Raw genomic sequence first — 26981 nt, forward strand, 5'->3', positions numbered from 1 at the left:
TTCTCTGACGACTGCACCCCACGGTGCTGGCACGCCTGAGCACACGCTCAAAAGAGATAGTTTGCACCCATACTGGTTTTGAAGCCAAACATTTTGGCACGCCCAGTGGGACTTTATAGCTTTTCTTCGTGATTGCAACAATTGGGAAATCAAGCGTAAACCCTTACCAAAAGATTTACGTTAACTGCCCAAACCACCGGACTTCCAGTTACAGGCCACACTCTCGTGCTGACTATCGTGGTCTTTCCGACGAATAGGTAACACAAAAGTTCTCACTCAACCCACCATCACCAGACATGTCAATGGAACAGGGTGGAACTCCCCAGCCCGCTACTGAGGGCAACAAAAATCCTCCTGTCCAGCCTAACGAGGCTGGCAATGTGTCCAACACCTCCCAAGTGGCCGTGAGTGAGGAGACAACTGATTCCTTTGTGCCCATTATTGCCCTGGTGAATGCGAGCATTGAGGAGCGGCTTGCCATCTTTCAACAGAATAATGCTGCATATAATCAAAGGATGGAAAAAGCCCTCGCGGAAGAGCGCCGAAGGCTTGATGAGGTTTCGATCTCACTACAAAATCTTGAAGTGAGTTCACGACAAACGCAGGGACATTGGCAAGACATGTACAAGAAAAGTCAGGAAAACCACAAGGAGCTGGTGGATATGATGACCGGTCAGGCCGCTCAGAACAAGCTCATCTCTGCTGACATCGCGAACCAAGCCAAGCATACTGCGTCAGAATTGGCAGTTCTTCACAACGAGGGATCCAATCTTGTGACCCAAGTCGCCATGCAAAGAGCTGAGTTGGACCAGGCTAAAGAGGTTCTGAATAAAGCTTTGGGGGATCCTAATTGGACAACCTTCAGGTACTGGTAAATACATACCTCCTAATGCTCGGGAGAAGACTAGTGGCAACACCGTTACACCATCTGTAGCCTCCTCTGCCTCAGCAACAAAAATCAAGGACAAATCCCTGGTAATTGGTGGTAACAAGGCCACTCCACCGCCCCTGCAAAAGAGTAGGACTCCAAAGACCATTGAAGGCAGTCCTGCTGATTCTGTTGTGTTTACTCAATACAACAGCGACGGGGCGGGTGATAGGAGCATTTTAATGTGATATTTTAATAGTTAATTCCTCACATTTTGCTTAGTTAATTCCTTAACTGAATTGATTTTTAATTCAATTTCTATTTTAGGTACATTGGAGTAAATGAAGGTGAAATGAGCGTTAGGACCATAATTACCTGGAAATGATGGAGAAAAATGGAAATGTACTAAAAGATCAATTTTACACATATTCCTACTCCGGCTAGGAGAAACCAAGCCAAGCAAAGAAGAAGGAGCGGCCGCCTGACCAAATGAACTTCAAATGAGCTGAAACCTTCCAGATCCATTCTAGACACCCAAAGGATCATTTCTTATGAAGAGTTCCAGAGAAAAATATGAGTGGAAGGCCTTCAAACAATCAGCCCAATTTTCTACAGAAGCAAAACCGGAAAACTGGACCTGTAAGAGGTCCAGCAGCATTTCCGGCCCAACCACATGGATTGAAGCTCTGAAAATTTGTCAGGATGATCTACACTCATAGTGGAACATTTCATATGAAGAAGTCGAAGGCATATAATGAAGTCTTGTTGGAGAAATAATTGAAGGAATAAAGGGGAAGAAACTGACCTGAAAACAGCTCAACACCACATATTCATGTTTCCCACCCACATGAAGAAAGCTAGATGCTTTTCTCTTTTTCCTTGGATATATTTTTTCTACAATCTCTTTAATAGATCATCATCACTTCCATGTTGCTGCACCTTCATGCTTTGCTTTCATTTCATCATTTCTCTTTCTTTTCCATATTTTACAAATCACTTTCATACTCCACTTTCATTATTTTTCTTCCACTCATCATTTCACTCTTCTTTTTCTTCACTATATAAACACCTTCTCCTCTCATTCTAAAACACATTCCTTCATCCATTTCATCTCCTTGTCTCACCATTTCCTCTCCATTTTCCTTAGTCACCATTTCCTAAAACAAATTCCTTCATCCATCTCATCTTCTTTGTCTCTCCATTTCCTTTTCATTTTTCTCTCCATTCTCTAGTTGCAAAGTTCTGCATTTTCAAGCAAGGAGAGGAGGAAGAAGAAGGAGCCGTGAAGATCATATCCTCCATCATCCACCTTGAAGGCTTGCTTCCAAGATTCAAGATCCAACCATCTAGCTCTCCATCTCCATCTCCCCTCACGGTGTAATTCATTCTTTTTCCTTGTAATGATATTTTGTTTTCCTTGTTTGAATTCATATGAACTTGTTTCTAGTTAACAATAATGTTTAGGGTAAAGTTTAAACCCAACTTCTATGTTTAAATAAAGTTTTCGAATTCCATAATTGTGATTCTAAGTTGCTTATGTGAGTTTGTTCGATTGAATTTGCTTGATAGAAAACTTTTATATGTTTATCTTATTTGGGTCGACACTTATAGGATTTGCATGTAATTGGTGCTAGGTTTAAGAACATGAAATCGACTTTTCGTTTTGTGTAAACTTGAATCAAAGTAGTAAAGGTTTTGGACAAAAATCGAATTCAATTGAAGAGGATTGCAATTAGGTGGACTTTTCCATAACTAAGTTGTACACTTGAGTTGATAGCCTTTCTCTATGTGTAATGCGTTGAACATGTCATGATTGACTAGCTTTCTAGGGCTTGATTGCATGTTTGATAGGATTAATCTAGGTGCTTTCGCTTAGGTTAATTAGCATTGAAAAGTAAAATATGGGAAATCATTTGCTTTCGAATGTTTCACATGATCAACTCCTCTCTCATGACTTGGAAGAACAATTATAGGGTTTGAATCGAATTTGATTACATGGAATTGATTTTGATCTTTGTTCCTTGCGTTCCACCCTTGTATATATGTTTTTACGTTTTCTTTATTTTATTTATTTTAATTTTAATTTTAAGAATCCTAATCCCCCCCTTATTTGTGTTTACTTGTATATATTTATTCTTTATTTTATTTTTGTAAATAATACTTTTCTTTATTTGTTTCACAATTACAAGTGTACCCTCAATCCCCGGATAGAACGATCCCTATTTACTTATATTACTAACGATATTTTCAGGGTTAAATTATGCGCTTGCTTTGAGCGCGTCAATTTTTGGCGCCGTTGCCGGGGATTGAAAAATCACTTGTTAAATTGTGTCATTTATTGTATATATTTGTTGTTTAAAAATTGTTTGAAACTTAGTTTAAAATTAACTAGGATATTATTTATAATATTGAACACGAATTTTAATTGTAGGTTGTAAATTGAGAGGAATAGGTGAAGTCTCTTTTGTTAATATTGGCCTAAACCCCTTATTGGTACCTAGCTCAGGTCCCTTAAGGTTGAGGGCAGCCTTTATTAACACTTGTTGAACTGTCTTCACACTTATGAACTTTTTCATCTTAGTAAGTATAGCCTATGTGGAATGGTGTCTAGGAAGGGGACAACGTTCATGACGGGTTTTTGAATCCAGAAGTGCTTGCAAATGGGCATAAACCACTATGTGGGAGTAGCTCATGCCAAAATGGATTTTTCCTCTCGTGTTCGTCCTCCCCCACCTGGCCATTTCAGTAAGGTTGCCCAAAAGATTTGAAAGGGAGTTTGTGTCTAGGCGACTATACTTGGGCCGCACGTCCACTTGATTTACCGCTTGGAATTTGATTCGATATCAATAATGTTTACAACAAAAGAAATACTTGTGAATACTCTATACGTGTAAATTATTTTGTTGTTTCACACTTTAAACTTGTAAAAATACTTTTCACGTTTTATACTCACTTGAGTACTTAACTTGTGTGTTATGTACAATATACTTGTTAATTATACTTGTAGTTTGTAATTAATAGTTATACTTGTTTTTATTTTGTATTTCTTTGTTAATTATAGTTACTAACTTTATTTAATGTAGGTACCGTCTGGCTGCAAGACGTAAAATACAAGCGCTACTTGGGAGGCAACCCAATTCAGAATATAATCAGATTTGCTTTCTCTTTCCCTATTTCTTTTTATTTTTCAATTTTTCTCTTTAGTTTTTATTTTAGGATTTGTTTTCGTAAATGTCTTCTATCTATGCTTACTTATTTCATTGCATGTTTTTAATTGATTACATTGAGGATAATGCAGTATTTAAGTGTGGGGGAAGGGATTTATATTTTTGTCTTTCATTTTGAGTCCAATATATATTTATATTTGTCTTTTATTTTTGAGTCCTTTATATATAAAAAATATAAAAAAAAAAAAAACAAATTGCATTCATTCAGTCTTATTAAATTCAGCTATTTACAAAAAAAAAAAATTAAAAAATATATATATATAATAATAATAATAATAATAATAATACTAAGCCATGTCTGCATCTCTGTAGGAGTTGAGACTGAGCTCAAGGGAAATGTGAGAGCCACCGCCATAACCGCCACCTCCCTCGGAAGTTGTCTTCATGTTGCCCAAGATGTCCTCACCATGCATGGGGAATAGTGGAAGGGTTTCAATCTCCTGGTGATATTCTCCTCGTTGTTCCATGATCGATCCATCAGCACCATAGCCGACACGTGACCCAAAGTTTAGATCAATGGATCTGTCAGTACTAGTAGAACCAGTGGAACCAAAATTGAGATCGAGAGATCCACCAACCGGAACGTTCCGAAATTCCTTCAACTTCTGCCTCTCACGAGCCTTGAGGTTCTGGAACCAAAAGAAGACGTTTTTGTCCTCGATCTGCCCATACTGTTTCAGATGAAGGCAGATCTCTTGAATCTGCTCTGGAGTTGGGTACTTAAAACCCTTATCATAGTAAAGGCCCTTGAGGATTCTTAGTTGAGGCGGTGTGGGAGCCCACCGGTTATTAGTCCCGGCTGCTTGGTTGTTTCCTCCATCCTCGATTTGTTGCTGGGTCTGTTGCTCCATTAGTTGCAGAGTTCGTGGTTCCATGTTGATGAAGAAAGGATATGAGTTTCGAAAGAAAGGCTGAAGGGTTGAGAGAGAAAGGCTGGAACTCGGAAGAATTTTCTTTTGGAGTGAATAGTCGCTCCCTCATAATGCACCTATTTATAGAACGAGTGAGAGGATCTCCACCGTTGGATGGACGATCTCTGAGTTTAAATCTACGCGTTGGATTAAAGTCACCCGGTAACACGGAAAAGCTGTTGGTGCGTGGAAGACACGTGGGGGAACCAAACGAATCTCGAGGAGCTGTGACAGACAAGCTACAGCAGAAAGCAGGTTTAATTGCCGTGAATCAAGGAAAAGAAAGGACGCGTGGGGGAATCAAACGAATCTCGAGGATCCGTGACAGACAAGCTATAGCCGAAAGCATGCCATAAATCCAGGAAAAGAAAGGAATATTTACACGTGGGGGAGTTTCTTGGGCCGTGAACTATCATAACTCTTCTCATTCCCGGAGAAGCTTTGTTAAAACCGTGTGCCTGTTGAGATTTCTACCCTATTTTGTGCTTTACATATACATCCTTTTTTGTCTCCTCCAGATTTTACTAAGGTTTGTCTAAGCGTGCAGTTTCAAATTCCTTCTACTTCCTCATGGCTCGAACCAAGGTTACCTCTCGCAGGGGTGTCAATCAACGCCGTGTTCTCTCTTTGGAAGAAGAAGGTCGTCAAGCAGCCACTAGAGCTGGGCTTACTCGTCCATGGGACCATCGTCCTATCCGTGAGCGTACCCGCAGTCCCCCTCCTCTGCCTCGTCGCTCTCCCAGACTGCATCCCGGAGAGTCTTCTTCCTCACCAGCTGCTCGTGCTCCTCGGCCTATGGCCACCCTGGAAAGCTTGTCGGATTTGATTGATGATTTGCGTTCCTCTCTCCGCGATGGTATTATGGTGACAGATTGGAGAGTCAATTGCATGATCGATTACATCTCTGAGATGAACTGCTCTTTGATCCGCTGTCACACTGCAATAAACAAGCTTGCTCAGGAAGTCAATAACTTGCAGAGTTATCCTCCTGGGTTTCCTCGCAAGGACGCTACTGCATCACAACATGAGGACCCACCTCCGAAGGCTGAAACCAGCAAGAGGGCTGCCACTCGCCCGCATACCGCTCCTCCAAAGGAGTAAATGGAGGTACAAGTCTAGGCTGAAAGACTTTAAACATTAAGCGCTGCATGGGAGGCAACCCATTTCAACTGTAGCTGTGGAGGAGCCATCAAACGCAGATTTGCTTTCTTGAACTCTTCCTTCTATTTTATTTTCTTAAATTTTAAGTTGTTTTAGGTTTCGTTGTATTCATTTTCTCTTCTATGCTTGATTTATGCTTTGCATGATTTATATTTGTTTATACATTGAGGACAATGCATGAATTAAGTATAGGGGAAGGGTTATTGCTTTATTGTGTTTTTAGTAGTTAGTATATAAAAAAAAAAAATGAAAAATAGTTGATGTTGGATTGTGTTTTTATTGTGTTTTTAATTGATGTTGTGATACACTAAGGTATATTGGATTAAACATAGTCTTGAAAAAGGGTAGCTGTTTCAGTCCCATTGCACATCGAGACTCCATGTTCCCGTACCTAAGTGTTGAAATTAAATTAAATTGTAAAAAAAAAAAAAAAAAAAAAATGTCTGTTTTAGAGTGTTTTTGTGTGTTTGAGTCTTAGGATGCTCCTAACGTCTAGGATGAACATGTCTCCGAATTCATGGATGAAGGTTTTCACAATCAAAATAAGACTTAATTGAATTCTGTGGTTAATCGACATTGTGATGCTTGTATGAAGATTTGAGATATGATTGTAACTTGGTTCATTAAGCATGCTAGGATTAAGTCTGATTCATTTGACCCAAGTGAGCTGTTGAGCTAAAATACTTTCTTTTTGAGTGCTTACTGATAATTTCAGAATTTCATGGCTGTATTTGCAAAACCTCATCTTTCTTTGAAAATCCAATGATCATGTGCCATAGATTTTAATGGACTAGAGAGTACTAGAACTCGGCTGTTGTGACTGTCAAAACTTGTATGCCATAATATGCACTGATCCTGGATAGGATAGAAGGCATTAGGGTAACCACCATAGCCAAACAAGCATGTGTCCCCAATTGTGCCCGTCGTGGGACTCCTTAGAATGAACCCCTTTGAGCCTACGTTGAAAACCTTTGTTTCATCACCCTCACTACCCTACCATGAGCTTAGTACAGGATATCTCTACCCTTGTCTTAAGGACTTAGTAGAGCATGACATAATATGTAGGGGTGAAGATGAAAGACAAGTGTGGGGTGGGGAAAATCCAAGAAAAAAAAAAGAAGAAAAAAAAGAAAAATTTAGCCTTGAAAAAAAACAAAAAAGAAAGAAAGAAAAGCGGCAAAAGAGAAGAAAAATTGAAAAGAAAACTCTTGGGAAAATGTTGAAGTGTGGTTTTGGACTTGCAAATTTGTAGAAGGCTCAAAATTGAAAATTATGCCTTTGTCCATTCCCATGTTGGTTAGAGTGAAAGTTTGGCCCAAAACAATGATATTTGGTCTACAAAAATAATGACATAAGGTGGTCCTTATATGCTCTGCTAGGTCCTTAGGATTTTTTTTGTATCCTTAATCTTCATTTCGAAAACCTTAGCTTAGCCCCATTACAACCTGTTTTAAGTGCTGACTTGATCCTTGAGATGGGCAGTCTTTGGTTAGTGGAGTCAGTTACGCAGTCGAGCTTATGGTTTAGGTCCATTTGTGCACTTAGTCATTTCATGAGGTCTTTAAAAATTCTTCACAAAATGTGTTTATTGATGAAATATGCAAGCTGTTTGTTGCCTTACAATTTGTTCTCTTGCATATACTTGAGTGTGAAGCTTTTAAGCATAGCCATTTCTGAGAGAAAAATCGAGAGTATGCCCTGTGAGTTTGGATTGGACTTGTTCGAAACATGCTATCATTCACTGTATAACTTAAGTTCTCCATATCTTGCTTAGTCATATGAATGTCACAGGTTTATTAACCATGGAATTATCTTTGTGATTTTGATTAAGTGTTTAACGTGAAAGCCATGAGTTTGGAGTCTCTGAGACAACAGTTAGGAGCAATAGAGTCATTTACTTACTTTTTGTCAAGTCTTTGTTCTATTTTGGATTTTTTTTGTTTTGTTTTGCTAAGCGACTAGCAAAAGCTAAGTGTGGAGGAATTTGATAGGAGCATTTTAATGTGATATTTTAATAGTTAATTCCTCACATTTTGCTTAGTTAATTCCTTAACTGAATTGATTTTTAATTCAATTTCTATTTTTAGGTACATTGGAGTAAATGAAGGTGAAATGAGCGTTAGGACCATAATTACCTGGAAATGATGGAGAAAAATGGAAATGTACTAAAAGATCAATTTTACACATATTCCTACTCCGGCTAGGAGAAACCAAGCCAAGCAAAGAAGAAGGAGCGGCCGCCTGACCAAATGAACTTCAAATGAGCTGAAACCTTCCAGATCCATTCTAGACACCCAAAGGATCATTTCTTATGAAGAGTTCCAGAGAAAAATATGAGTGGAAGGCCTTCAAACAATCAGCCCAATTTTCTACAGAAGCAAAACCGGAAAACTGGACCTGTAAGAGGTCCAGCAGCATTTCCGGCCCAACCACATGGATTGAAGCTCTGAAAATTTGTCAGGATGATCTACACTCATAGTGGAACATTTCATATGAAGAAGTCGAAGGCATATAATGAAGTCTTGTTGGAGAAATAATTGAAGGAATAAAGGGGAAGAAACTGACCTGAAAACAGCTCAACACCACATATTCATGTTTCCCACCCACATGAAGAAAGCTAGATGCTTTTCTCTTTTTCCTTGGATATATTTTTTCTACAATCTCTTTAATAGATCATCATCACTTCCATGTTGCTGCACCTTCATGCTTTGCTTTCATTTCATCATTTCTCTTTCTTTTCCATATTTTACAAATCACTTTCATACTCCACTTTCATTATTTTTCTTCCACTCATCATTTCACTCTTCTTTTTCTTCACTATATAAACACCTTCTCCTCTCATTCTAAAACACATTCCTTCATCCATTTCATCTCCTTGTCTCACCATTTCCTCTCCATTTTCCTTAGTCACCATTTCCTAAAACAAATTCCTTCATCCATCTCATCTTCTTTGTCTCTCCATTTCCTTTTCATTTTTCTCTCCATTCTCTAGTTGCAAAGTTCTGCATTTTCAAGCAAGGAGAGGAGGAAGAAGAAGGAGCCGTGAAGATCATATCCTCCATCATCCACCTTGAAGGCTTGCTTCCAAGATTCAAGATCCAACCATCTAGCTCTCCATCTCCATCTCCCCTCACGGTGTAATTCATTCTTTTTCCTTGTAATGATATTTTGTTTTCCTTGTTTGAATTCATATGAACTTGTTTCTAGTTAACAATAATGTTTAGGGTAAAGTTTAAACCCAACTTCTATGTTTAAATAAAGTTTTCGAATTCCATAATTGTGATTCTAAGTTGCTTATGTGAGTTTGTTCGATTGAATTTGCTTGATAGAAAACTTTTATATGTTTATCTTATTTGGGTCGACACTTATAGGATTTGCATGTAATTGGTGCTAGGTTTAAGAACATGAAATCGACTTTTCGTTTTGTGTAAACTTGAATCAAAGTAGTAAAGGTTTTGGACAAAAATCGAATTCAATTGAAGAGGATTGCAATTAGGTGGACTTTTCCATAACTAAGTTGTACACTTGAGTTGATAGCCTTTCTCTATGTGTAATGCGTTGAACATGTCATGATTGACTAGCTTTCTAGGGCTTGATTGCATGTTTGATAGGATTAATCTAGGTGCTTTCGCTTAGGTTAATTAGCATTGAAAAGTAAAATATGGGAAATCATTTGCTTTCGAATGTTTCACATGATCAACTCCTCTCTCATGACTTGGAAGAACAATTATAGGGTTTGAATCGAATTTGATTACATGGAATTGATTTTGATCTTTGTTCCTTGCGTTCCACCCTTGTATATATGTTTTTACGTTTTCTTTATTTTATTTATTTTAATTTTAATTTTAAGAATCCTAATCCCCCCCTTATTTGTGTTTACTTGTATATATTTATTCTTTATTTTATTTTTGTAAATAATACTTTTCTTTATTTGTTTCACAATTACAAGTGTACCCTCAATCCCCGGATAGAACGATCCCTATTTACTTATATTACTAACGATATTTTCAGGGTTAAATTATGCGCTTGCTTTGAGCGCGTCAGCGGGGAATGTCTATGAAGACCTTTCAGGGAATTACTATGGCATTGACCATGCTAACAATCCGATCAAGATAACGGCCCTGGTAAAGGATGTGACCGCGCCAGCTATGACCCTGCAACAATCCACTATTCCCCGGACAATTCACCTTAGGGAAGGAACAGTGGCTGCTAGCAAGGCTGTACCTCTGCAGAATGCTCGCCAGACCGTGACGACAACTCCTCCTCCTGGTCCGAACTATGTGAGACGCGAAGAGGTTGAGGAGATGATCAGGTTAGCTAACCCTAGGGCCCACCTAGATGGAGTTTATGAGGGACCTTTCCCGCCGCATATAATGCTCGCGCCTTTTCTCAGAGGCTACAAAAATATCATATTCTCTACTTTTTTAGGAGAGGATACTGAGAATGCGGCAACCCATCTGGCTAGGTTTAGGGTGCAATGCAGCCAATACTAGAATGATGACATCCTCAAGTGCAGGATCTTTGGCACTTCTCTATCTGGCGCAGCTTTTAGATGGTTTTCTAAACTGCGGCCAGGGTCAGTGGCGGATTGGCCAGCAATGCAAAAGCTCTTTCGAGAGACTTTTGGAGCTATTGAGCTTGAGGTTAACTTGGCCTCTCTCACCCAGATGACCCAACAACCCACCGAGTCTGCTGTTGCTTATCTTCAACACTTCCAGATCCAGAAGGCTAAACTAAGTATGATATTACCTGAGAACGAATTAGTTTAGTTGGCGATCAAAGGATTGGAGCCACGCCAGCTAAAGAAGCAACATGGCAGCATGATCCAATCAATGGGAGAGCTTATCACAGAGGTAGGTAGCTTTGAGCATCTCCTCAGAGAGACTGATGCTAGGAAAAATGCATCCAAAGGGACATATGTGCCAGAAAAACACCGTATAATGGCTGCGTTGCACTACCAGCCGACTCCCTAGCTATGATCCTTACTATCATCATCAAGGGGAAGAAGTTTGCCAGAAAGAAGATGATGAAGAGGAGAATGATGTCTCTGCGTTTGAGCTGATAGGAAGGAAGAGCTCAGCCCTCAAGCAATTGAAAATATCTAAGGAACCTGTCAAACTCAAGTCTGTAGCCTTCACCAAACCTGAGTTTGCGACATATACAGATGATGCCAATAAGGCACATGAGATTTTAGATGAAATGATCGCCGCGAAGATGGTGAAGACAGACTTCAGACCTTTCCCTCGACCTCAATTGAAAGGAAAGAAGTACTGCAAATTCCACAACTTGTGGAACCATAACACGGCTGACTGTGTGAAGCTAAAGGACCAAATTCAGGTATGGCTCAATAATGGTAGTTTACAGGTGGAAACTCCAGTAACCGCGGCAGCATTAGTAGACCTGAACCTTTTCCCGGACACCGAGGTCAATATGGTTTATGTGAATTGGACCAAGAAGAACCAGAGAAAACCAACCTTAGATTGGACTACAAAGGGGAGAGAAGAGAAGACAGAAAGGGATGAGACCCCTACAAAGGAGAGAGCTAAGCCAGTCAGCGAAGCCTCACCAATAGTCCTTTGCTTGCGATGCAGAGAAGAATGTGGCATCCAAGTGTCGCATGAAGAAGTCGAGCAAACGTTTCGTTTTGGCTCTTTCCCGCCAATCAAGTGGGCCTCACCATCACGAAACTATCAACCTTCGAGCCCAAGAGCAAGAGACAAGATAAGGTCATCGCCATCCCCAAGGGACTCCAACTTGTTCAAGAAACTGAAAGCGGCTGCAGCCGAACAAAAACAATATGGAAGGGCTAGGAATGAGCACAAAGATATCCTGACCAAGCCGTACATTCCACCCTCTTCAACGTCCTCCATCAAGGAAGGAAAATGGTACACCAGAGAGAAAGGGAAAGCGGTGGAGATTAGCCCTTCCAAGAAAAGGAAGCTGCAGCGAAGGTTCGGAGAGGCCAAGCGAATACTAGAGGTAGATTAGGGTTTGATTAAGCCTTCGCAATTGGTCAAATCACCTGAGCAATATCAAAAGGAGATGGAGGCGCTAGCCGCTAAGCCATTGGTGGCCTCCCGCAATTTTCAAAAGTAAGCACGCTTGGAGTCAAGGGCTTCTAAGCCTAGTGTTTTCTGCAAGATCACGAAAGAAAGAACACCTCCGCCAGCCAGGAAGGAAAGCTCGCCCACTAGGCGGCCACATCTCAGGCGCAGGTTTTTTCGCTAGGAGCCAGAAACCAAATCCTCAGTTTTTGAGGGACTGGGGGGGGGGACCATAGTCTTCCTTGGTTTGCGTCCTCCCTTCCATTACGGCCTTTTCTGTGGCCTCATTCTCTTGTCTTCGCTTCACCTACTAAGACTAGGGGGGCAATACTCTACGCATTAAGGCTTGTATTAGCGACCTTATATATCCCTTTTGTTCGTTGTAATTTTTACAAGTATTTCATTTTTCTTTTGACAATAAGTGTTAGAAGCATGTAACAGGGCCTATACCAGAGGCCATATTATATAGACAGATATTGAAAATAGAGGAAGAAATATGTTTGGATTCATAAAGTGGCTTTGCGGCCAAAAGAAATTCAAATACATTTGCAAATTACAAAGCCAACAGTGGCTGAAAATTAAAAGGATTTTAGATCTTCTGAAAAATTTCTGGATTTCTGAGTTTTTGTCTCCAGAGGGATTAGGGAAATGATCGCTCTTACTCTTCCTCTCTTCACCCTCCTCTGATCTGAGTCGCCGCTGCTACCATTGGTATTGCAAGGGGAGGGAAGGAAATAGTCCATCGCAACCCTTCCAGTAAGTTATCCTCCGGGATGGAGATGGTCATCAGAGCAGAGCGCAGCCCAGTTGCTTCAACTCCCTCAGGGGAAAAAATAGAATTCAGTCATTCAAACCCCTAAGGTAGGGCACTAAAGAAGAGCGTAGGGCCTCGAGTGTCCTTCCACCCTTCTTCTTTTTGCTCCACGCGAGGGAACCTAAGGAGAGAGACTTCCTAGAATGTGGTACCCTGCGTTAGGAGTGCCACGTGTTCTTCAGCCTAACTGGAACCGGTGAATCTCATCCAGACTTTCTAAGGCCAAAGACATGCGGCTGGACCTGAGATTAGGCCATAAGGCCTACCCAGGAAGTGAGATTAAGCCATAAAGCCTAAGATATAGAGGCTAAAAGCGAGATAGTAAGAGGAGACGATTTCAAGAATAGGAGGAAGAGAAGTAGGGATTGCAAGACATTTTCTGGATAAATCACGATCGCGTGTATTTGCACTCTTACAAGTATAGTTATTTATAGGGGCCAACTTTAGTGGCCTCAGCCCTTTGATCTAGGCAATTGAAGTAGATTCAACGCCATCAATGGGGTCATCAAGGGAATTCAATGCTATGATCTCATAAATGAACGAAATTGAATACGCGTGGACAACAGAGCAGTCTCCAATGAGGTAACTGCCCCATTTCGAGGTTGTCCCTTTCAAAACTATTTTAATGAGCAGTTCACGCGAAATTGATATCGCTTTGTTACCTACGAGGATAAAACGGAAATTTGGGCCAGCAAAGTGGGCTAAATAGATAATTGGTAATAATATTAATATTATTCATACAAAATAATAGGCCTAATACTAGAGGCCTAAAGTCCCCGACCTGTATAAGTTAGGCGAAGAAAATGTTCGTCCAAGCGAAAGCTAGCATCAGCGGCAGCTGGAGCGGCCTGTTGGGCTGCCACGCTGGCTTGGGCCAGGTCTTGTCATAGCACCTCGAAAGCGGCTAGGGGTTGTTCCAGTTGGGGTTCCTTATGGGCAAGCCTGGCCGTCACAGCAGTTAATTGCGCCTGAAGATCCTGAATCTGGGACTGGAGATGGTTTCTCGCAAGCGTTAGATCCCTGATGAGATTGGCCCGATCACCCAAAGAGTCGCGTGAATTATCCATTTGATGAGTAAGGGCCTGATAGTGTGCTTGGGTCTGCCTAGCCTGCGTGGTCGCGGCCGCCTTCTCATTGAGCCATTGGGGGAGATCCTGCAGCAGCTGGTCAATATCAATAAACTGAGCTTCAGTGATGGCTCCTTCGAGGAGAAGTACCCTCAGGTACTCCAAAGCTCTTGTGGGCGCGCTGGGGGTCAGAATGTCAGGGCCCAGGAGGCGACGAAGGCCTTCTCTAGCATCATCTACAACCCCAGGTGGGACCACTTCAAGCACGCGAGCCAGCCTCTCTAGTCTTGAATGAGGCACAGGTGGTAGGTTAGGATCTACAGCGACAGGACACTCAAGAGGCTCCGCGACAGGAACTGCCTCCGGCACTGGTTCATGAGGTACTTCTCCCCCTGCTTCAAGCACTTGGGGGCTTGGGGGGCAGGTTCCTGGTCAGTCACATTTCCACCATCCGGTTCAGCGAAAACAACTACTTCCTCACTAGGAGAGACATTCTGATCCTAGAAAGAAGTGTTAGAATGTAAAAAAGAGTAAGGTGGGAGTCAGAGTGGAAATGTTTACAAGGAAACATACCTCTTCAACAGGTGACTCGCGGGGAGCATCGGTTGCCATTTTTTCTTGGGCAATCTCGAGAGGATTGGTCGAATCAGGCGATACCTGTTCCAGGATGAGGGTTGCAGGTGGCTGCTCGCGAGATGTATCTGTTAGTGGCGCTCTTTCTTCAGCTTCAGGAGAGCTGTCATCTAGAATCTGCACTGGCACCAGGGGCAGTTGCGAATCACTCGCGGTATTGATTGGAGGTGGAGGATTGGTCTAATCAGGTCGCGCTTGGGTTTGAGAAGAGGGTGCTCCTTCGCCAGCAGTAGATGATCCTTCACTAGTTGGCCTTAAGGATCTACGACGGACCTGCAAGTGTTGAACGTTATAGGCCCAGACATAATGATGGAATGAAAATTTCAGCGCTCGCGTTAAGTATGAAGTACCAGTCGAGAAGCGAGTGGTTCATCTTCTGCCCACGGGTCAGTCCGGGGGTCAGCGCGACTGTGTTTGCGGGCCAAAGCGGTGGCAATCTGTTAAGATTGAAAGAGAATCAAGTTAGACTCTGAAGGAAAATGTCGAAATATTAGATTCTAAGAGAGATTCCTTACAGTTTATGGGTCGTCGTCATCGGAAGAAGAGTCTTCAACTTTGGGCTCCGTTGCTACAGCTTTTTGTTTAGCAGCCTGACCAGTGGCCGGAGAAACATCCACTGCGCGACTGCCGGAAGGCGGAATAAGTCCCTGCTGCATTAAGATTTGAGTTAGGGGAAAAGAGTGGGGGTAAAAGCGAAAGAAGAAAATGAAAACATTCTAGAGCAGTTACCTCTTGTGAGGGCTCGCGGATAACAATGTCGGCTTGAGCAGGATGAGGGGCTCGCGCTGGTCGCAGAGCAGGCTCAGGTAGTGGAGATCGTACCTTATCTTTAGGGAAGTAAGCAAGTAATTCAGTATCAGCATCATAGGGATACCTCAAATCTTGGAAGATAGTCGCGAAGAGTTTATCATCTCTTTGTCTTCAGCAGTTGACAGAGAGTTCTTTCCACCATTGATCATAATCTTCAGTGGTCTCATCGACAAGAGCGATTTCGTTGGCCCAGTGAGGGAGATCGAGCAATGCAAGCATGCTTTGGGCTGGCGGAGGCCCAGTTGGGGGACCAATTATGCGTAAGGAGGTGTTGTAGTTCCAGACATCAATGGCACTAACTAGATCAGCCCGAGTTGGCGAGCAAAGTGGTTGGGCACTTAAAGCTCATAACTGAGTTCTTCCGCGGCGAGCCTGATGTTTGAGCAGGAGATCGTGCGGCGAAAAACCAGGCGCGCGCGATCACTATAGTTAGGATCCCCAGGAAGGAACCCATATTCAAGTAGAGGCGAGAATCTCCTATTGATCACTAAGTCGAAGTAGGGCATTTCGTGCAGGAGGTACAAATATGAGAAACACTCGGAATAGGGTGGGGATGTGTACCTTGCCTCGCAGCAGAGCCATTAACCAAGAAGAGTGTCAGCCGGTGGTAGAGGTGGAATGTTGACGCGGCGAAAAAATGGAAAGTAAATTTGATAATCAAGGATCCAAAAGGGGTCTGAGATTCTAGTTTCGAAAGGATGCATGGTGGCTTGGTATAGAGTACGGTAGAGGGCGCCCAGCACCGGTTGTCCGAGCCCTACGCGGTGGCAGTTCTAGAGGGCCGTGGCGGGAGAAGTCCAAGGACCAGTGGGCTTGTTGGTGGAGGTGCAGAAGATGAACTTGTAGAGCCAGTACTCTAAGAAAGCAATTCCTCTTGTCGCATTGTGTTCATTGCGGTAATGGGTCAGTCACCGCGGGTAGGAACCGCTATGGGAGCTGCGGCCGGCTTGAGCCATTGTCGAAGTGAATGTGACAGAGTCAAATTAGTCATGTATGTAGGGCTCGCCATCGATGGTAACCCAGTAATAGTGAGGATGTCTAGCAGAGTGATGCTCATTTGATTGAATTGAAAATCAGAAGTGTTGGTGGCGGTGTTCCAGAAATAAAGAAAGGCAGCCAGCGGTGAACGATTGCCACCTCGCTGAAGGCAAAAGCAAAGATCGATAGTCTGAGTAATACCTGCCGCGTTCCAGAGAGCCAGATCTCCGCCGTGTTGATGGTGGTGAGCCAATGCCCTATTTTGGCTCTGTGAGGATGCGCACCCCAGTTAGTGAAATCTCCAGGTATTCTTCTGAGGACCAGAATAGGTCGTCGGATGGGCAGGCCGTAGAGGGCGAGAGCGTCGTCCGGGATGGAATCCAGCAGTGAAGGACCCAATCCGGCATGTTGGTTTGGGAGTCTGAGAAGCAAGGTTCTCTGGACATTGGTATGGATGAAACAACGGGCACCTACGCTGGTTCCCCAAGTATGGGTGGCTTTCTCGTTAAGTTCCTCTTCCTGATCGATGATCATCTTCTTTGGGGGAGCCATTTCTGGGTTTCTGTAAAGATGTGTATGGAACAAGAAGTTTTATGGGTTTAGGAGATTGGAAGGGTTTCTGATGTGATACGTCTGAAGTGGCTGTGGGATTTAAATAAGAGATTTTGTGAGAGAAACGATATAACGAAAAGACGTTTTGCAAAGCGAATGGATGCAACCTTCATTAATGGCCTCGTTTCAGTCGTCAGGCATGTCGTTTAAGTCCCCTTCAATCAGTTACATTTTCGCGGACCTGATTTCGGGGCGTGGGGGCAATGTTTGAGCCCAAAAGTATTTTTGGTAAGATCCCTTAGGGGATTTAGCACTGCGGGCCAATACCTGTGGCCTAAAAGTAAGCTTACTTGGGTTTGAGTTACAGCTTTACTCATTCTGTGATCCATAAGGAAAACGAGTCCTTATTGGAGTCAAATAGCGGTGATCGAATAGGAAACTTCAATCAATAATCCTTCTACGGCAAAGAACAGTCGAAACCCTAAGTATAAATACCAAGTTTCAAGGACGAATTAGGGACAACTCTTTAATCAACTAATCTCAACGATTATCAAAGTCTCTCCGGAGCAAACCTACCTGCAACCCAGCGAAGCAAGGGTAACGCCCTTGCAACCCAGCAAAGCTAAAGATACACTTTAGCAAACCCGTGCTTTTTCCAAACTTCCCAGTGATTGTTCTGCTCAACCTACAACATTGAGTATCGATTCGGTGACGCGAAGAGATCACAACCAAAGCCCTTACCCGTAAGGCAAGAAGTCTTTTTCCGGAAGGCGGAGAAAAGAACCTTGTGACGAGGTGGTGCTCTCCTCGTCCACATCGTTTGATCAAAAAGTCAGGTCAAGGGATTCTCTGACGACTGCACCCCACGATGCTGGCACGCTTGCACACACCCTCAAAAGAGACAGTTTGCACCCATACTGGTTTTGGAGCCAAACATATAGTAAATTAGTAATATTGTTAACGGGGATTGGGGCGGGTACATGGACCTAATCCCCAATGGGGACAGGGACAGAGAGTCTCCAGTATCTTATTACGGGGATTGGGGCGGGTAAGGGGATGGGGAATGAAGTCGGGTATGGAGATGATAATTTAATCCTCTTACCCTACCCTCCCCATTGCCATCCCTAAGCCGGAGAGCAGTGTTGGTTTGGTTGCTTGCTCAAACGAAAAAGGAGAAGGTGAAAAAGACGGTTTGGCCTCGTTTGGTATTGGGATATGGAAGCACTTCTTACGCCAAGCCACTCTTCATGCCATGCCAAATACATGGATGTAGTTAGATCAGACGTAATGGACTATTCTACTGGGCTACTAGCTGCTACTGGATGCATGACCAGCTTTTACAAAGCCTTCCTGATTCATTATCCCTGCCCAACCAAAAATGATTAACTTTCCTTTAGTATCCATCTATGAATATAACTAATCAAGTGCATGTGTCAATGTTTCTACTATACAATCATGAGTAACAAATTGTGGAGTGATGACTCAATTAGTACGTGGATATTTAGTTTCAATTACTTTTATAATTCGTTATTTGGTCTAGTAATTATTTGTTGTCTAATGGTGTTTAAGAAGATTGAAGAATTTTAATTTTGTTTTACGCTTCTCTGTGTAAGAAGTAGATTTATAGAGCACAAAATAGGGCATGTAGGCAAACAAATGTTAACACGTGCGTCTCCGACCAAGTCATGAAAGGCAGCATTATTATTTGAATGTGTTAATTAGGATTTTTGTTTTTGTTTGGAGTGGCTGCGATTGAAGCAACGGCAATATGGGACAAGTAGCGTTTGTTTGTTTGTTTAGGACACAAGCCAACACAAAAGAAGTCTTGCCCAAGTTTTATTTGCACAGATTAATTAGGGCGGCAAACGATGCTGTTTCGTTAGACCAATTTTTACATAATAAAGACTTGAAAATCACACAAAACTAAATATGCATGATTTATGAATTGACAACGTACATATTAAGTTAACAAGGAATTTATGTTCATCTTCGATGGAAATTATTCTATGCACCGACGGTGCAAGTGACCCAACCCTTATAAAATAATCTCAACCCTTGATATTTATTATCAATTTTATTTTTAATAAATAAAAAGTGTATTTAATGCAATCCAACAATTTATTTGTGGGTACAAGTGCACAGCGTTGCTCTGAATACTCCCCGCATCTTCGATACAAGCTATATATAATACTGTTTCGATCAGCTCGCAAATGCTTATATCTATCATACCTGCTCCACTTGTTTATTAATTTGGATTTGGATTTGGATTTATGTTAGCTTACTTAATTAGCGTTCATTGGAGTTTAAACACGTTTGTTGTTTCGGGTTTAATATATAATTCAACTTGGTGGACCGATCCTTATATATATGTTTGGCGTCACCGCCCCCACCCTTTGGATTTCTAGCTTGAAGCTTTGGTAGCGAGTCCTGGTTGACATGTTGTTGTTTTAACTTTCAAGTCATGTGTGTGTTGTGTAAGGAATCATATCAAGTCACAGATCAATTAATGGATCGATATTATATATTTATCGGGTCATTTTCACTCCCACTCATGACACTCACATACATCTGAATCTTGTACATGAGTAGGATTGGTCATTAATTATATTATAGAAAGGAGGTTGGAGTCGTCCTCCATTTTAACCCAACACACTACATACAGCGCATGATTGACTATAAACAATGACTACGTAATGAATCTTGTCCCAATGCCTCGTAACATATATTCTACTTTATTAAGCATGGTTGTAAGTTTCCTTTCGGCAAAAGCTTCTCACTTTGTTTGTTTGTTTGTTTGTGTATTTTTTATTTTTTATTTTTTTAGTTCTACAAATATGAGTGATAAATGTTGGCCAACAATCTTTAATGGGTCAGAGTTAGACAGGCTTCAAGCTGCACTGTACTAATATTGTCCCATAGAAGAGAGTAATTTATTTGGGCCATGCATTTTGCAGGCCTTGTATAAATGCAGAACCAAAACATACGTAGATTCATGACTGTGAAAAGGGCCGGCATCCATATTTTGAGATTGGTCACATTTCAGTCATTCATTCTGTGTACACGTAGTAATATAGATATTTTGGTGACCATAATACAGCTTTTCCCTAAAGCAAAGGGCATCATAAATAAACAGCAAAACCAATTAAATGTATTGAATAATCATGATTAAGCGGATGCGCTGGTGAATCATCGGACCAATGTTACTCGAATTTGTTATCTCTTTCTGTAACCGTGATTGGTTGGAGCTTCTTAATTTCCATTATTTACTTGATTAGATTTTGTTGTTCTTTTTGTAGGGTGAGATTTATGTTCCTAATTTTGATGTAATTTAAAATATATATATATATATATATATTTCTCGTTTCGGTAAGATTCATGAAAAAAAAAAGGCTGAGCTACTTGGCCTAAATTAGGAGGAGGCTTAATTTGCGTAATTTAATCATGCAATTTTTCTTCTTCTTACTGTTAGGCAACCTAGCTAGCTCACTTTGATCCTAAATAATTTTGCCTCACACTTCATATTGATTTGTTTAATTACACAATGAAGATGACGTACGAACAACCAATAATTTTATAAATTGCACTTCACCAAATCGATGATCTTGTACATCAATTCAAACAAATTAATTAAACAATCCCAACAAATAACAAACCAGCCAATTAAGTAACTACCTACTTGGCCACACTTGCTACTACTAGAGAGTTTAATTTGGGTGGGATTGGTTCCGATCCATCTCATTCGATCAGTCGCCCTTGAAGACAAGCAGCATCAAAATCCAAAAAGCCCTTGTTTTGATGCTTTTGGTCTGGTTAGAACACTCTCTCTCTCTCTCTCTCTCTCTCTCTCTCTCTCTCTCTCATTTTCATTTGTGAGGATCGTATTCATTTATGAATGCATTTCCTTTCTCGTCCTAAAGTTAGGTTGCGCTCACTTATTACCCCATCATCACCATTACCCCTAAAACCTTCTATCCCTTAAATTCCGAGGCTGGACTGGATTTCGCTCTCCTTATTTTTATGACAAAGTGGCCATTTCCTTTGGTTTCTCAGATTTGCATTTACAACTGCTCGATCTTTCCTTCTCTTATATATATTTAGGATCCCCTCCGGCTTAACTTTCCCATTCCAAAACCGCTAGAAGAGGAAGAAGAAGAAGAGGATCAAAATGGCTTCAGAGTCTTCGACGGTGGCTAAAGACGAGAAGAATGTGTCCTCTTTTGTTGATTCGAGTAGTCAACGGCGGAAAACGAGTTTCTTGATGGCTCAAGCGGGTCTCAGAATCTTAGTTGTTGCCTTCACATTGGTCGCAATCTCTGTAACGGTCGCCAACCGCCAGTCCGTCGTCATCTTTGGATTGAACTTCCAAGCACGATACTCCTACTCGTCTGCCTTGACGTACTACACCTTTTTTAACACCCCACCACATCAAACATTCAAACTGTGTAAATTTATTTAGCCATGAATTTTTTGGTTTTCTGGTCGTTAATTTCAGGTTCTTGGTTGCTTCGGATGCTGTCTTGTGTTCCTTCTCAGCACTGTCGTTGGTCTTCATCTACATCTTAAGCCGTTCTGGGACAACTTCGCCTCTCAAGAAGTACTTCTTCCTCTTCTTGCTTGATACGGTAATTCATCAAGCAACTCAATCACCTTAATTAGTTCAATTAGATCTAGATATTCTAAAGAATAAAGATCGAAAGGGTTTTCATATGTACAATTTGTACTAAGTAAGTAATTGGTGCAGGTGATGATGGTGTTAATAATAGCTGGATGTGCAGCTGCGACTGCAATAGGGTACTTGGGAAAGTATGGGGAAGAACAGATGACTTGGCATGCAACTTGTGGATATGTGTCCAAGTTCTGCAACAGAATGTCCATCTCTCTTGCATTTTCATACTTGGCCTTCTTTGCCTGCTTGCTTCTCAATCTCATGTCGGCTCATGCTCTCATCTATCGCCCGATTATCAAGAACTAATTGAATCATCATTCTTCTATATATCACCTCAAATTTATACTTGTACTCTTAATTTAGATGTTAGCTAGGTCATTATCATCTATCTCGATCCATCTGTAGAAATTAAGAAACATATATATTTTATTGTTGCTAATCAGTTGGGCACGCTTGTATTTCGCTTATAATTATATAATTTCTCGTGTGTATCAACGATCATGTCGACTTCCTGATGTATATGTCTATGGTGAATTGGCTTCTTAATTTGGAGGAAATGTTGGTTGCATATATTATTTCTTAACTATTGGCTTAAATGGGAGCTTTCTAGCTAAGGCATTTTTTGAGACCCTAGAGTGCAGATAGACAAATTTAATCAATCCAGGACATGTTTTTCCTACACGCAAGTTTAAGACTACAGCTAAGAGGAGAACAGTTGTGGCCTTGCTAGCTAGCCTCGTTAGTTAGGGTAGTATTGTATAGATTTGTACATAGACGACAGTTTCTAGTCATGAACTACTTGTGCAAACCAGAGGAAGAGGAAGATGTAATGCGTGTATAATTATATTCAACGAACTACACTGTCATGAATTGATGACCATTAATAATATCAACGACTGATTGGCATGGACTGGACTGGCGGGGTGTACCATCATGGATCATCTATTGCAACATTGCAAAATGCAGTTGCCTAGCTGAAACGACATAAATGTGCATATCTAACGAGGCATTGTTTATTTATTGGAATATAACTAAGACCATCCATCCATCACCATCAGCATCCAAGACCCAAATTAATTAAACACAATATATAGGATGCCTTTTAATTACATAACCAAAAACTTGAAGCACATTCTAGTTCTTGTGGCAGGTCAGCATTCAAATCTTAAGCAGGTTTCAGCTTGACTTCTAGCTGTTTGAATAAGTCAGCTTCTATTTGTATGGATGCACAAGTACTACGTACTATAGCTATCATCATTGATACATATATAAAAGTGATCAATGACTGATCGATGATCATATATAAAACCAGACAAGACAGTACACGAGTTGTAAAAGATATACATATACAGACATGGAGATATATGGTTAAGCTGTAGCAGTGATGGATACATTAGCTCTTGTATATATAAGAAAATAAATTACGAACAAACAAGTCCAGTGCACCAAAATTATCTATATATCACTGCTCAGTTTCAGTCTCATCGTTGTCATCGCTATCATCTAGGTGCTCTTTTAAGCTCTGGCTTTGAGTTTCCCATTTTCCCGACTCCCAAGCTGGGTCGATTTCAGGTAGTTGATAGTCATCAGGTCTTAATGACAGTTGAAATTCTGGTAGGTCAGGCAATGCTTGAAGAACTCTTGCATCATTAGTAGTTACATATTAGTCTAGCTTGTAGTACTTAAATTTGCTATGTAGTTTTCGGGAGATGAAATTGATTGATCATATGAATTTTAATCTTACTTGTCTTGTTCTAAGAGGTAGCCATACATCTGGGATTTCCTTGCTGCAACTTCAGGGATTTTCTGATGCAAATGCTTCATAGCTCCCCACAGTGGAGCAGCCCTTGGAATTAATTAAGAATAAGACCAAAAAGTTACCATCAAGACGGGTATATAAAAGATTTTCATGCTCTCGCTAACATCAGTAACATGCATCATGCATGTATATATATGATCCAAATGATTGATTATATGTATACCTGGTAACTGGAGCTGCAAGGCAAAAGGTAAAGCAAGCTTTCTTGCTCTCTGATAGAATTTCTTCTGCGGCAAGAAAACAACATACAGCGCTAACATGGCATGATGGTTCATTACCCTTGTCAACCATTAGACCATGGAAGTAGTAAGCTGCAGCCTGGTAATGTATATAATATGAAATAGTTAGCATCATATAAACTGAGATTAAGGAGATCCAACATGAAACTTTAGTAGTTTGCCAAATAAAGTTGAATGTGGTAGGTTGCATTCAGACCTTTGACTCCAGAAATTTCCATTTGATGAACCACATATGCTTCTTTCCATACCCGTTGTTGATGTGATCATATCCTGACAAGCAGTGATAAGCCTGATCGCAAAGCAATGTCAAAGAAAACACTCAACTTATAAATATCCGTCCAGGATACCTTGAAACTAATTGCAAACGGGTCTAATAAGAATAAGCTATAAGTTGGCCAGAATCATTTTACTGTGTTGTTTAAAATATTACTACATACCTGGCTGAAATAGCTCAATTGTTCACAGGCCAATCTCCTTTTAACTGATAAAGTAGCCTTCTGACAGTCAACAGCTAAACCAAGCTGAATTTCAGTTCCCTGAGATAAATTTATCAATTTCACCATCTGTAGGAGTGTTATCAATATCCCTAGCTCGACTAAGTATGATTTATTCTGTAACAGAGAAATGCAGTCCAGACTTTAATCTTTCGGATTCTTTCCTTTGAGAAATTAAACTAGTTATTTGGCATTATAGACTATTTTAATATGTTTGTAAACTAGTGAATAATAACAGGTGCAAACCTAGCGAAATGAAGTTAAGTGGAAAGTAAGAACGCAGTACCTGGCCAAGAGTTTGAAAGGAAATGGCCTCCAACACACCATCCTGCAAATCTTTAGGAAAATTTTTCCTTGGTTCAAAGCAGATATAATGTTTTAGTCAGTCTATATATAAATCTAATTTTTCTGCAACGCATGCGTCTGTGATTTAACATACTTGATTTCAGGTGGTATATGAACCAGTACATCCCGGACACAGAATTCCAAATACCCTGTTGCCTTAAGCAATAAGTCCACAGCTTCCCTCTTGCAATCTGGAACAAGAGATTATAACTAGATCGTTAATTAGTATATCAAAGGAATTGCAATTGAGCTATAAACAAAGCCTGTACTAATTAAGTACCATAAATATGGAAAAGATCATACAAACTAAGTACTAACCTGAAGATACAGTCCTTATATTAGAGCCAGAATGGTCCTTTGGAATCGTCAATGTGTCAGCTTCCGACAACGCAAGCATAGCCATCATGTGAACAACAGACAGTACTTCAAACCAAGAGTTTGCTATACATGAGGAGGAGGCTTCCTGCTGCTTTTCAATCATATTAAGTTCACACTCAGTTATACTACAATTGAACCATTTAATCAAATTAAAGATAGTAAGTTTAATTGTCATGTATAAGTAGTCTGTCCTACTTGTTTCCCACCCGCTAAACTTCTCCACTTGAATTCAACCAATCCCTCAAGACCATATTCTGTTACATCAGAAAAGTACTCGCTTAGCTTTTTTTAGCTGTGTGTGAATGTGAGGGGAAACAAAAAGAGAAACACCATTTCAAATTGAAAGTAAGGACCTTTTTTAGTGAGGCCAATTAAAAGAGACAAGTATTCCTCTAGCCCTCGGCGGAGTTCAGGTATAGCAGATCCATCTGCAAGACAAACAACAACAACTCCACTACATGAACTCTGCAACCAAACACAAAGCAGAAAAGAGAAGCAATAGGTAAGTAGATATGATGCAAACTAATTACCAGTGTCCTCTGCCACAAAGACAATCTGATTACGAAGCGAAGACAATCTGTCAGCAATATCTTTTGGAATTAGGCCTCTAAGCTGCTTTTGAAGATCAGATTGTGCAGGAATGCGAGTGGATGGGACGAAGACGACAACTTCAGGGATAGACAACTTCTTCTTTGTTCCAACAGCAGCATATATAGAACTAGCACACCCCATTTCGGTTTAATTTGGTGTCTATCAATGTTATAGGTTTCAAACATAAGAATAACAACATCCTACACAATATGGTTAGTCATATATCCAATGGCATGCAGCTCTATGATATGTTAGTGTATACTGTATACTAAACACGGTGAGTTGTAGGAGCACGGAGATTAAAGAATGGGAGCTAAACACAAAACAGGCATAATGGACGGCAATTGACAGCAAATGAATAATAGACTTCAATTCAGTTCAAGTGAAGTGAAGGTAAAAAAAGCACCTTAATTCTGTTAGTACTCATATAGGTGAAACAGGTATGGAGTTAGATTGGCATTGAATTATAAAACAGAAAGGGATTGAATGCAATAATAGCGGATGCATGAATGAGTAACAAGTGAGGGAGTGGGGAGATTAAAAAACCAGGCAAGAAGGAATAAAATATATTGGAGATCGACGGTTAAGTAGGTTCTGAAAAGACCTACTGGGTACACACAGAGAGAGGGGGGGGGGGGCGCTCTGAGTGAATTGAAGCTTCGATGGGAGCAGTACTGAAATGGAAATGGTAGCTGGCCCGCAGCCAAAATTATTGGTATTGAAGATTTAGAAATGAATAGCGAGAGTGAGTGAGGAAATTAAGGAGGGAGTAGGAAGCTCAGTGACCAAGACATGTTTCACATGGCGTAGACGTAGAAATCTCATTTATCTGTGCTTAATTTGTTAAAAGGAGGCGTTGAAATACATAAACATCATATAAAAGCTCCGCAGATGGAGGGAGAAGAAGAAGAAGAACGTGAGTGAGCATGTGGCTTCCGAACCAAGGCATTCAGGAAGAGGAGGTTGGGACCACCTTCATCTTCATCTTCCCATAAACTTGACAACTGGCTCCATCTCTATGGGGGCCGACATACCATCTATCGCTTTTTACATACACACTCGTAAACCCTCTGATCTGCGCAATCACTTTTTCCGATCTCACTCTTCAGTTTTACTCTGTATTGATTATAAATTATGACCATATATATATATATATATATATATAACTCTTATCCTTCTTACCGGTGATTAAGGAGTTTTTATACTAATTATTTTCTCCTTCATCGTTTATACCTTTAATTTGTGAGAGAGCTCGAGAATCATTGGGTGTCAATGATCGAATTGAATCTGTTATAAACCCCACGCATGCATGAGCTATGAAGAATCGATCATTTCATGATGTCTAGCTAGTAATAAGTAGATCTGCCACATATATCGATCTTCC

The 26981-nt window shown here is 40.8% G+C and overlaps 2 protein-coding genes across 8 annotated transcripts; one reads left to right on the plus strand and one right to left on the minus strand.

Annotated features, from left to right (window-relative positions):
* Positions 1 to 20949: 20949 nt before the first annotated feature.
* On the plus strand, positions 20950 to 22288 carry LOC112188370 (CASP-like protein 1F2). Its single transcript, XM_024327474.2, has 3 exons — positions 20950 to 21460; positions 21558 to 21687; positions 21807 to 22288. Exons 1-3 carry the CDS (start codon positions 21231 to 21233, stop codon positions 22035 to 22037), a joined length of 591 nt encoding a protein of 196 aa, XP_024183242.1. The 5' UTR covers positions 20950 to 21230; the 3' UTR covers positions 22038 to 22288.
* A 710-nt stretch (positions 22289 to 22998) lies between these two features.
* On the minus strand, positions 22999 to 26687 carry LOC112189749. 7 transcript variants are annotated; one of them, XM_040514017.1, is made up of 12 exons: positions 26206 to 26687; positions 25537 to 25756; positions 25360 to 25434; positions 25202 to 25260; positions 24947 to 25097; positions 24723 to 24819; positions 24570 to 24636; positions 24227 to 24400; positions 23986 to 24078; positions 23714 to 23868; positions 23476 to 23577; positions 22999 to 23371 (listed from the first exon to the last, which is right to left on the minus strand). In XM_040514017.1, the coding sequence occupies exons 2-12, from the start codon at positions 25736 to 25738 to the stop codon at positions 23194 to 23196; spliced, it is 1353 nt and encodes a 450-aa protein (XP_040369951.1). In that variant the 5' UTR covers positions 25739 to 25756; positions 26206 to 26687; the 3' UTR covers positions 22999 to 23193. The 7 variants fall into 7 exon arrangements, with proteins under 7 accessions (XP_040369951.1, XP_040369950.1, XP_040369953.1 ...); XM_040514016.1 differs by having other exon boundaries at positions 26004 to 26687; XM_040514019.1 differs by having other exon boundaries at positions 24947 to 25091; positions 25537 to 26687.
* Between the last annotated feature and the right edge of the window lie 294 nt (positions 26688 to 26981).

Source organism: Rosa chinensis, chromosome 2 (assembly GCF_002994745.2).
Source record: "Rosa chinensis cultivar Old Blush chromosome 2, RchiOBHm-V2, whole genome shotgun sequence".
Lineage (NCBI taxonomy): Eukaryota > Viridiplantae > Streptophyta > Magnoliopsida > Rosales > Rosaceae > Rosa > Rosa chinensis.

Excerpts from the sequence above, each read along its gene's own strand:
- LOC112188370 (XM_024327474.2), top strand. The coding sequence starts at position 21,231 with ATGGCTTCAGAGTCTTCGACGGTGGCTAAAGACGAGAAGAATGTGTCC. Across the intron at positions 21,461-21,557 it reads TCCTACTCGTCTGCCTTGAC|GTTCTTGGTTGCTTCGGATG; the intron begins GTACTACACCTT and ends CGTTAATTTCAG. Across the intron at positions 21,688-21,806 it reads TCCTCTTCTTGCTTGATACG|GTGATGATGGTGTTAATAAT; the intron begins GTAATTCATCAA and ends TAATTGGTGCAG.
- LOC112189749 (XM_040514017.1), bottom strand. The coding sequence starts at position 25,738 with ATGGGGTGTGCTAGTTCTATATATGCTGCTGTTGGAACAAAGAAGAAG. Across the intron at positions 24,401-24,569 it reads CCTTTCAAACTCTTGGCCAG|AATAAATCATACTTAGTCGA; the intron begins GTACTGCGTTCT and ends TCTCTGTTACAG. Across the intron at positions 24,079-24,226 it reads AATTGAGCTATTTCAGCCAG|GCTTATCACTGCTTGTCAGG; the intron begins GTATGTAGTAAT and ends CTTTGCGATCAG.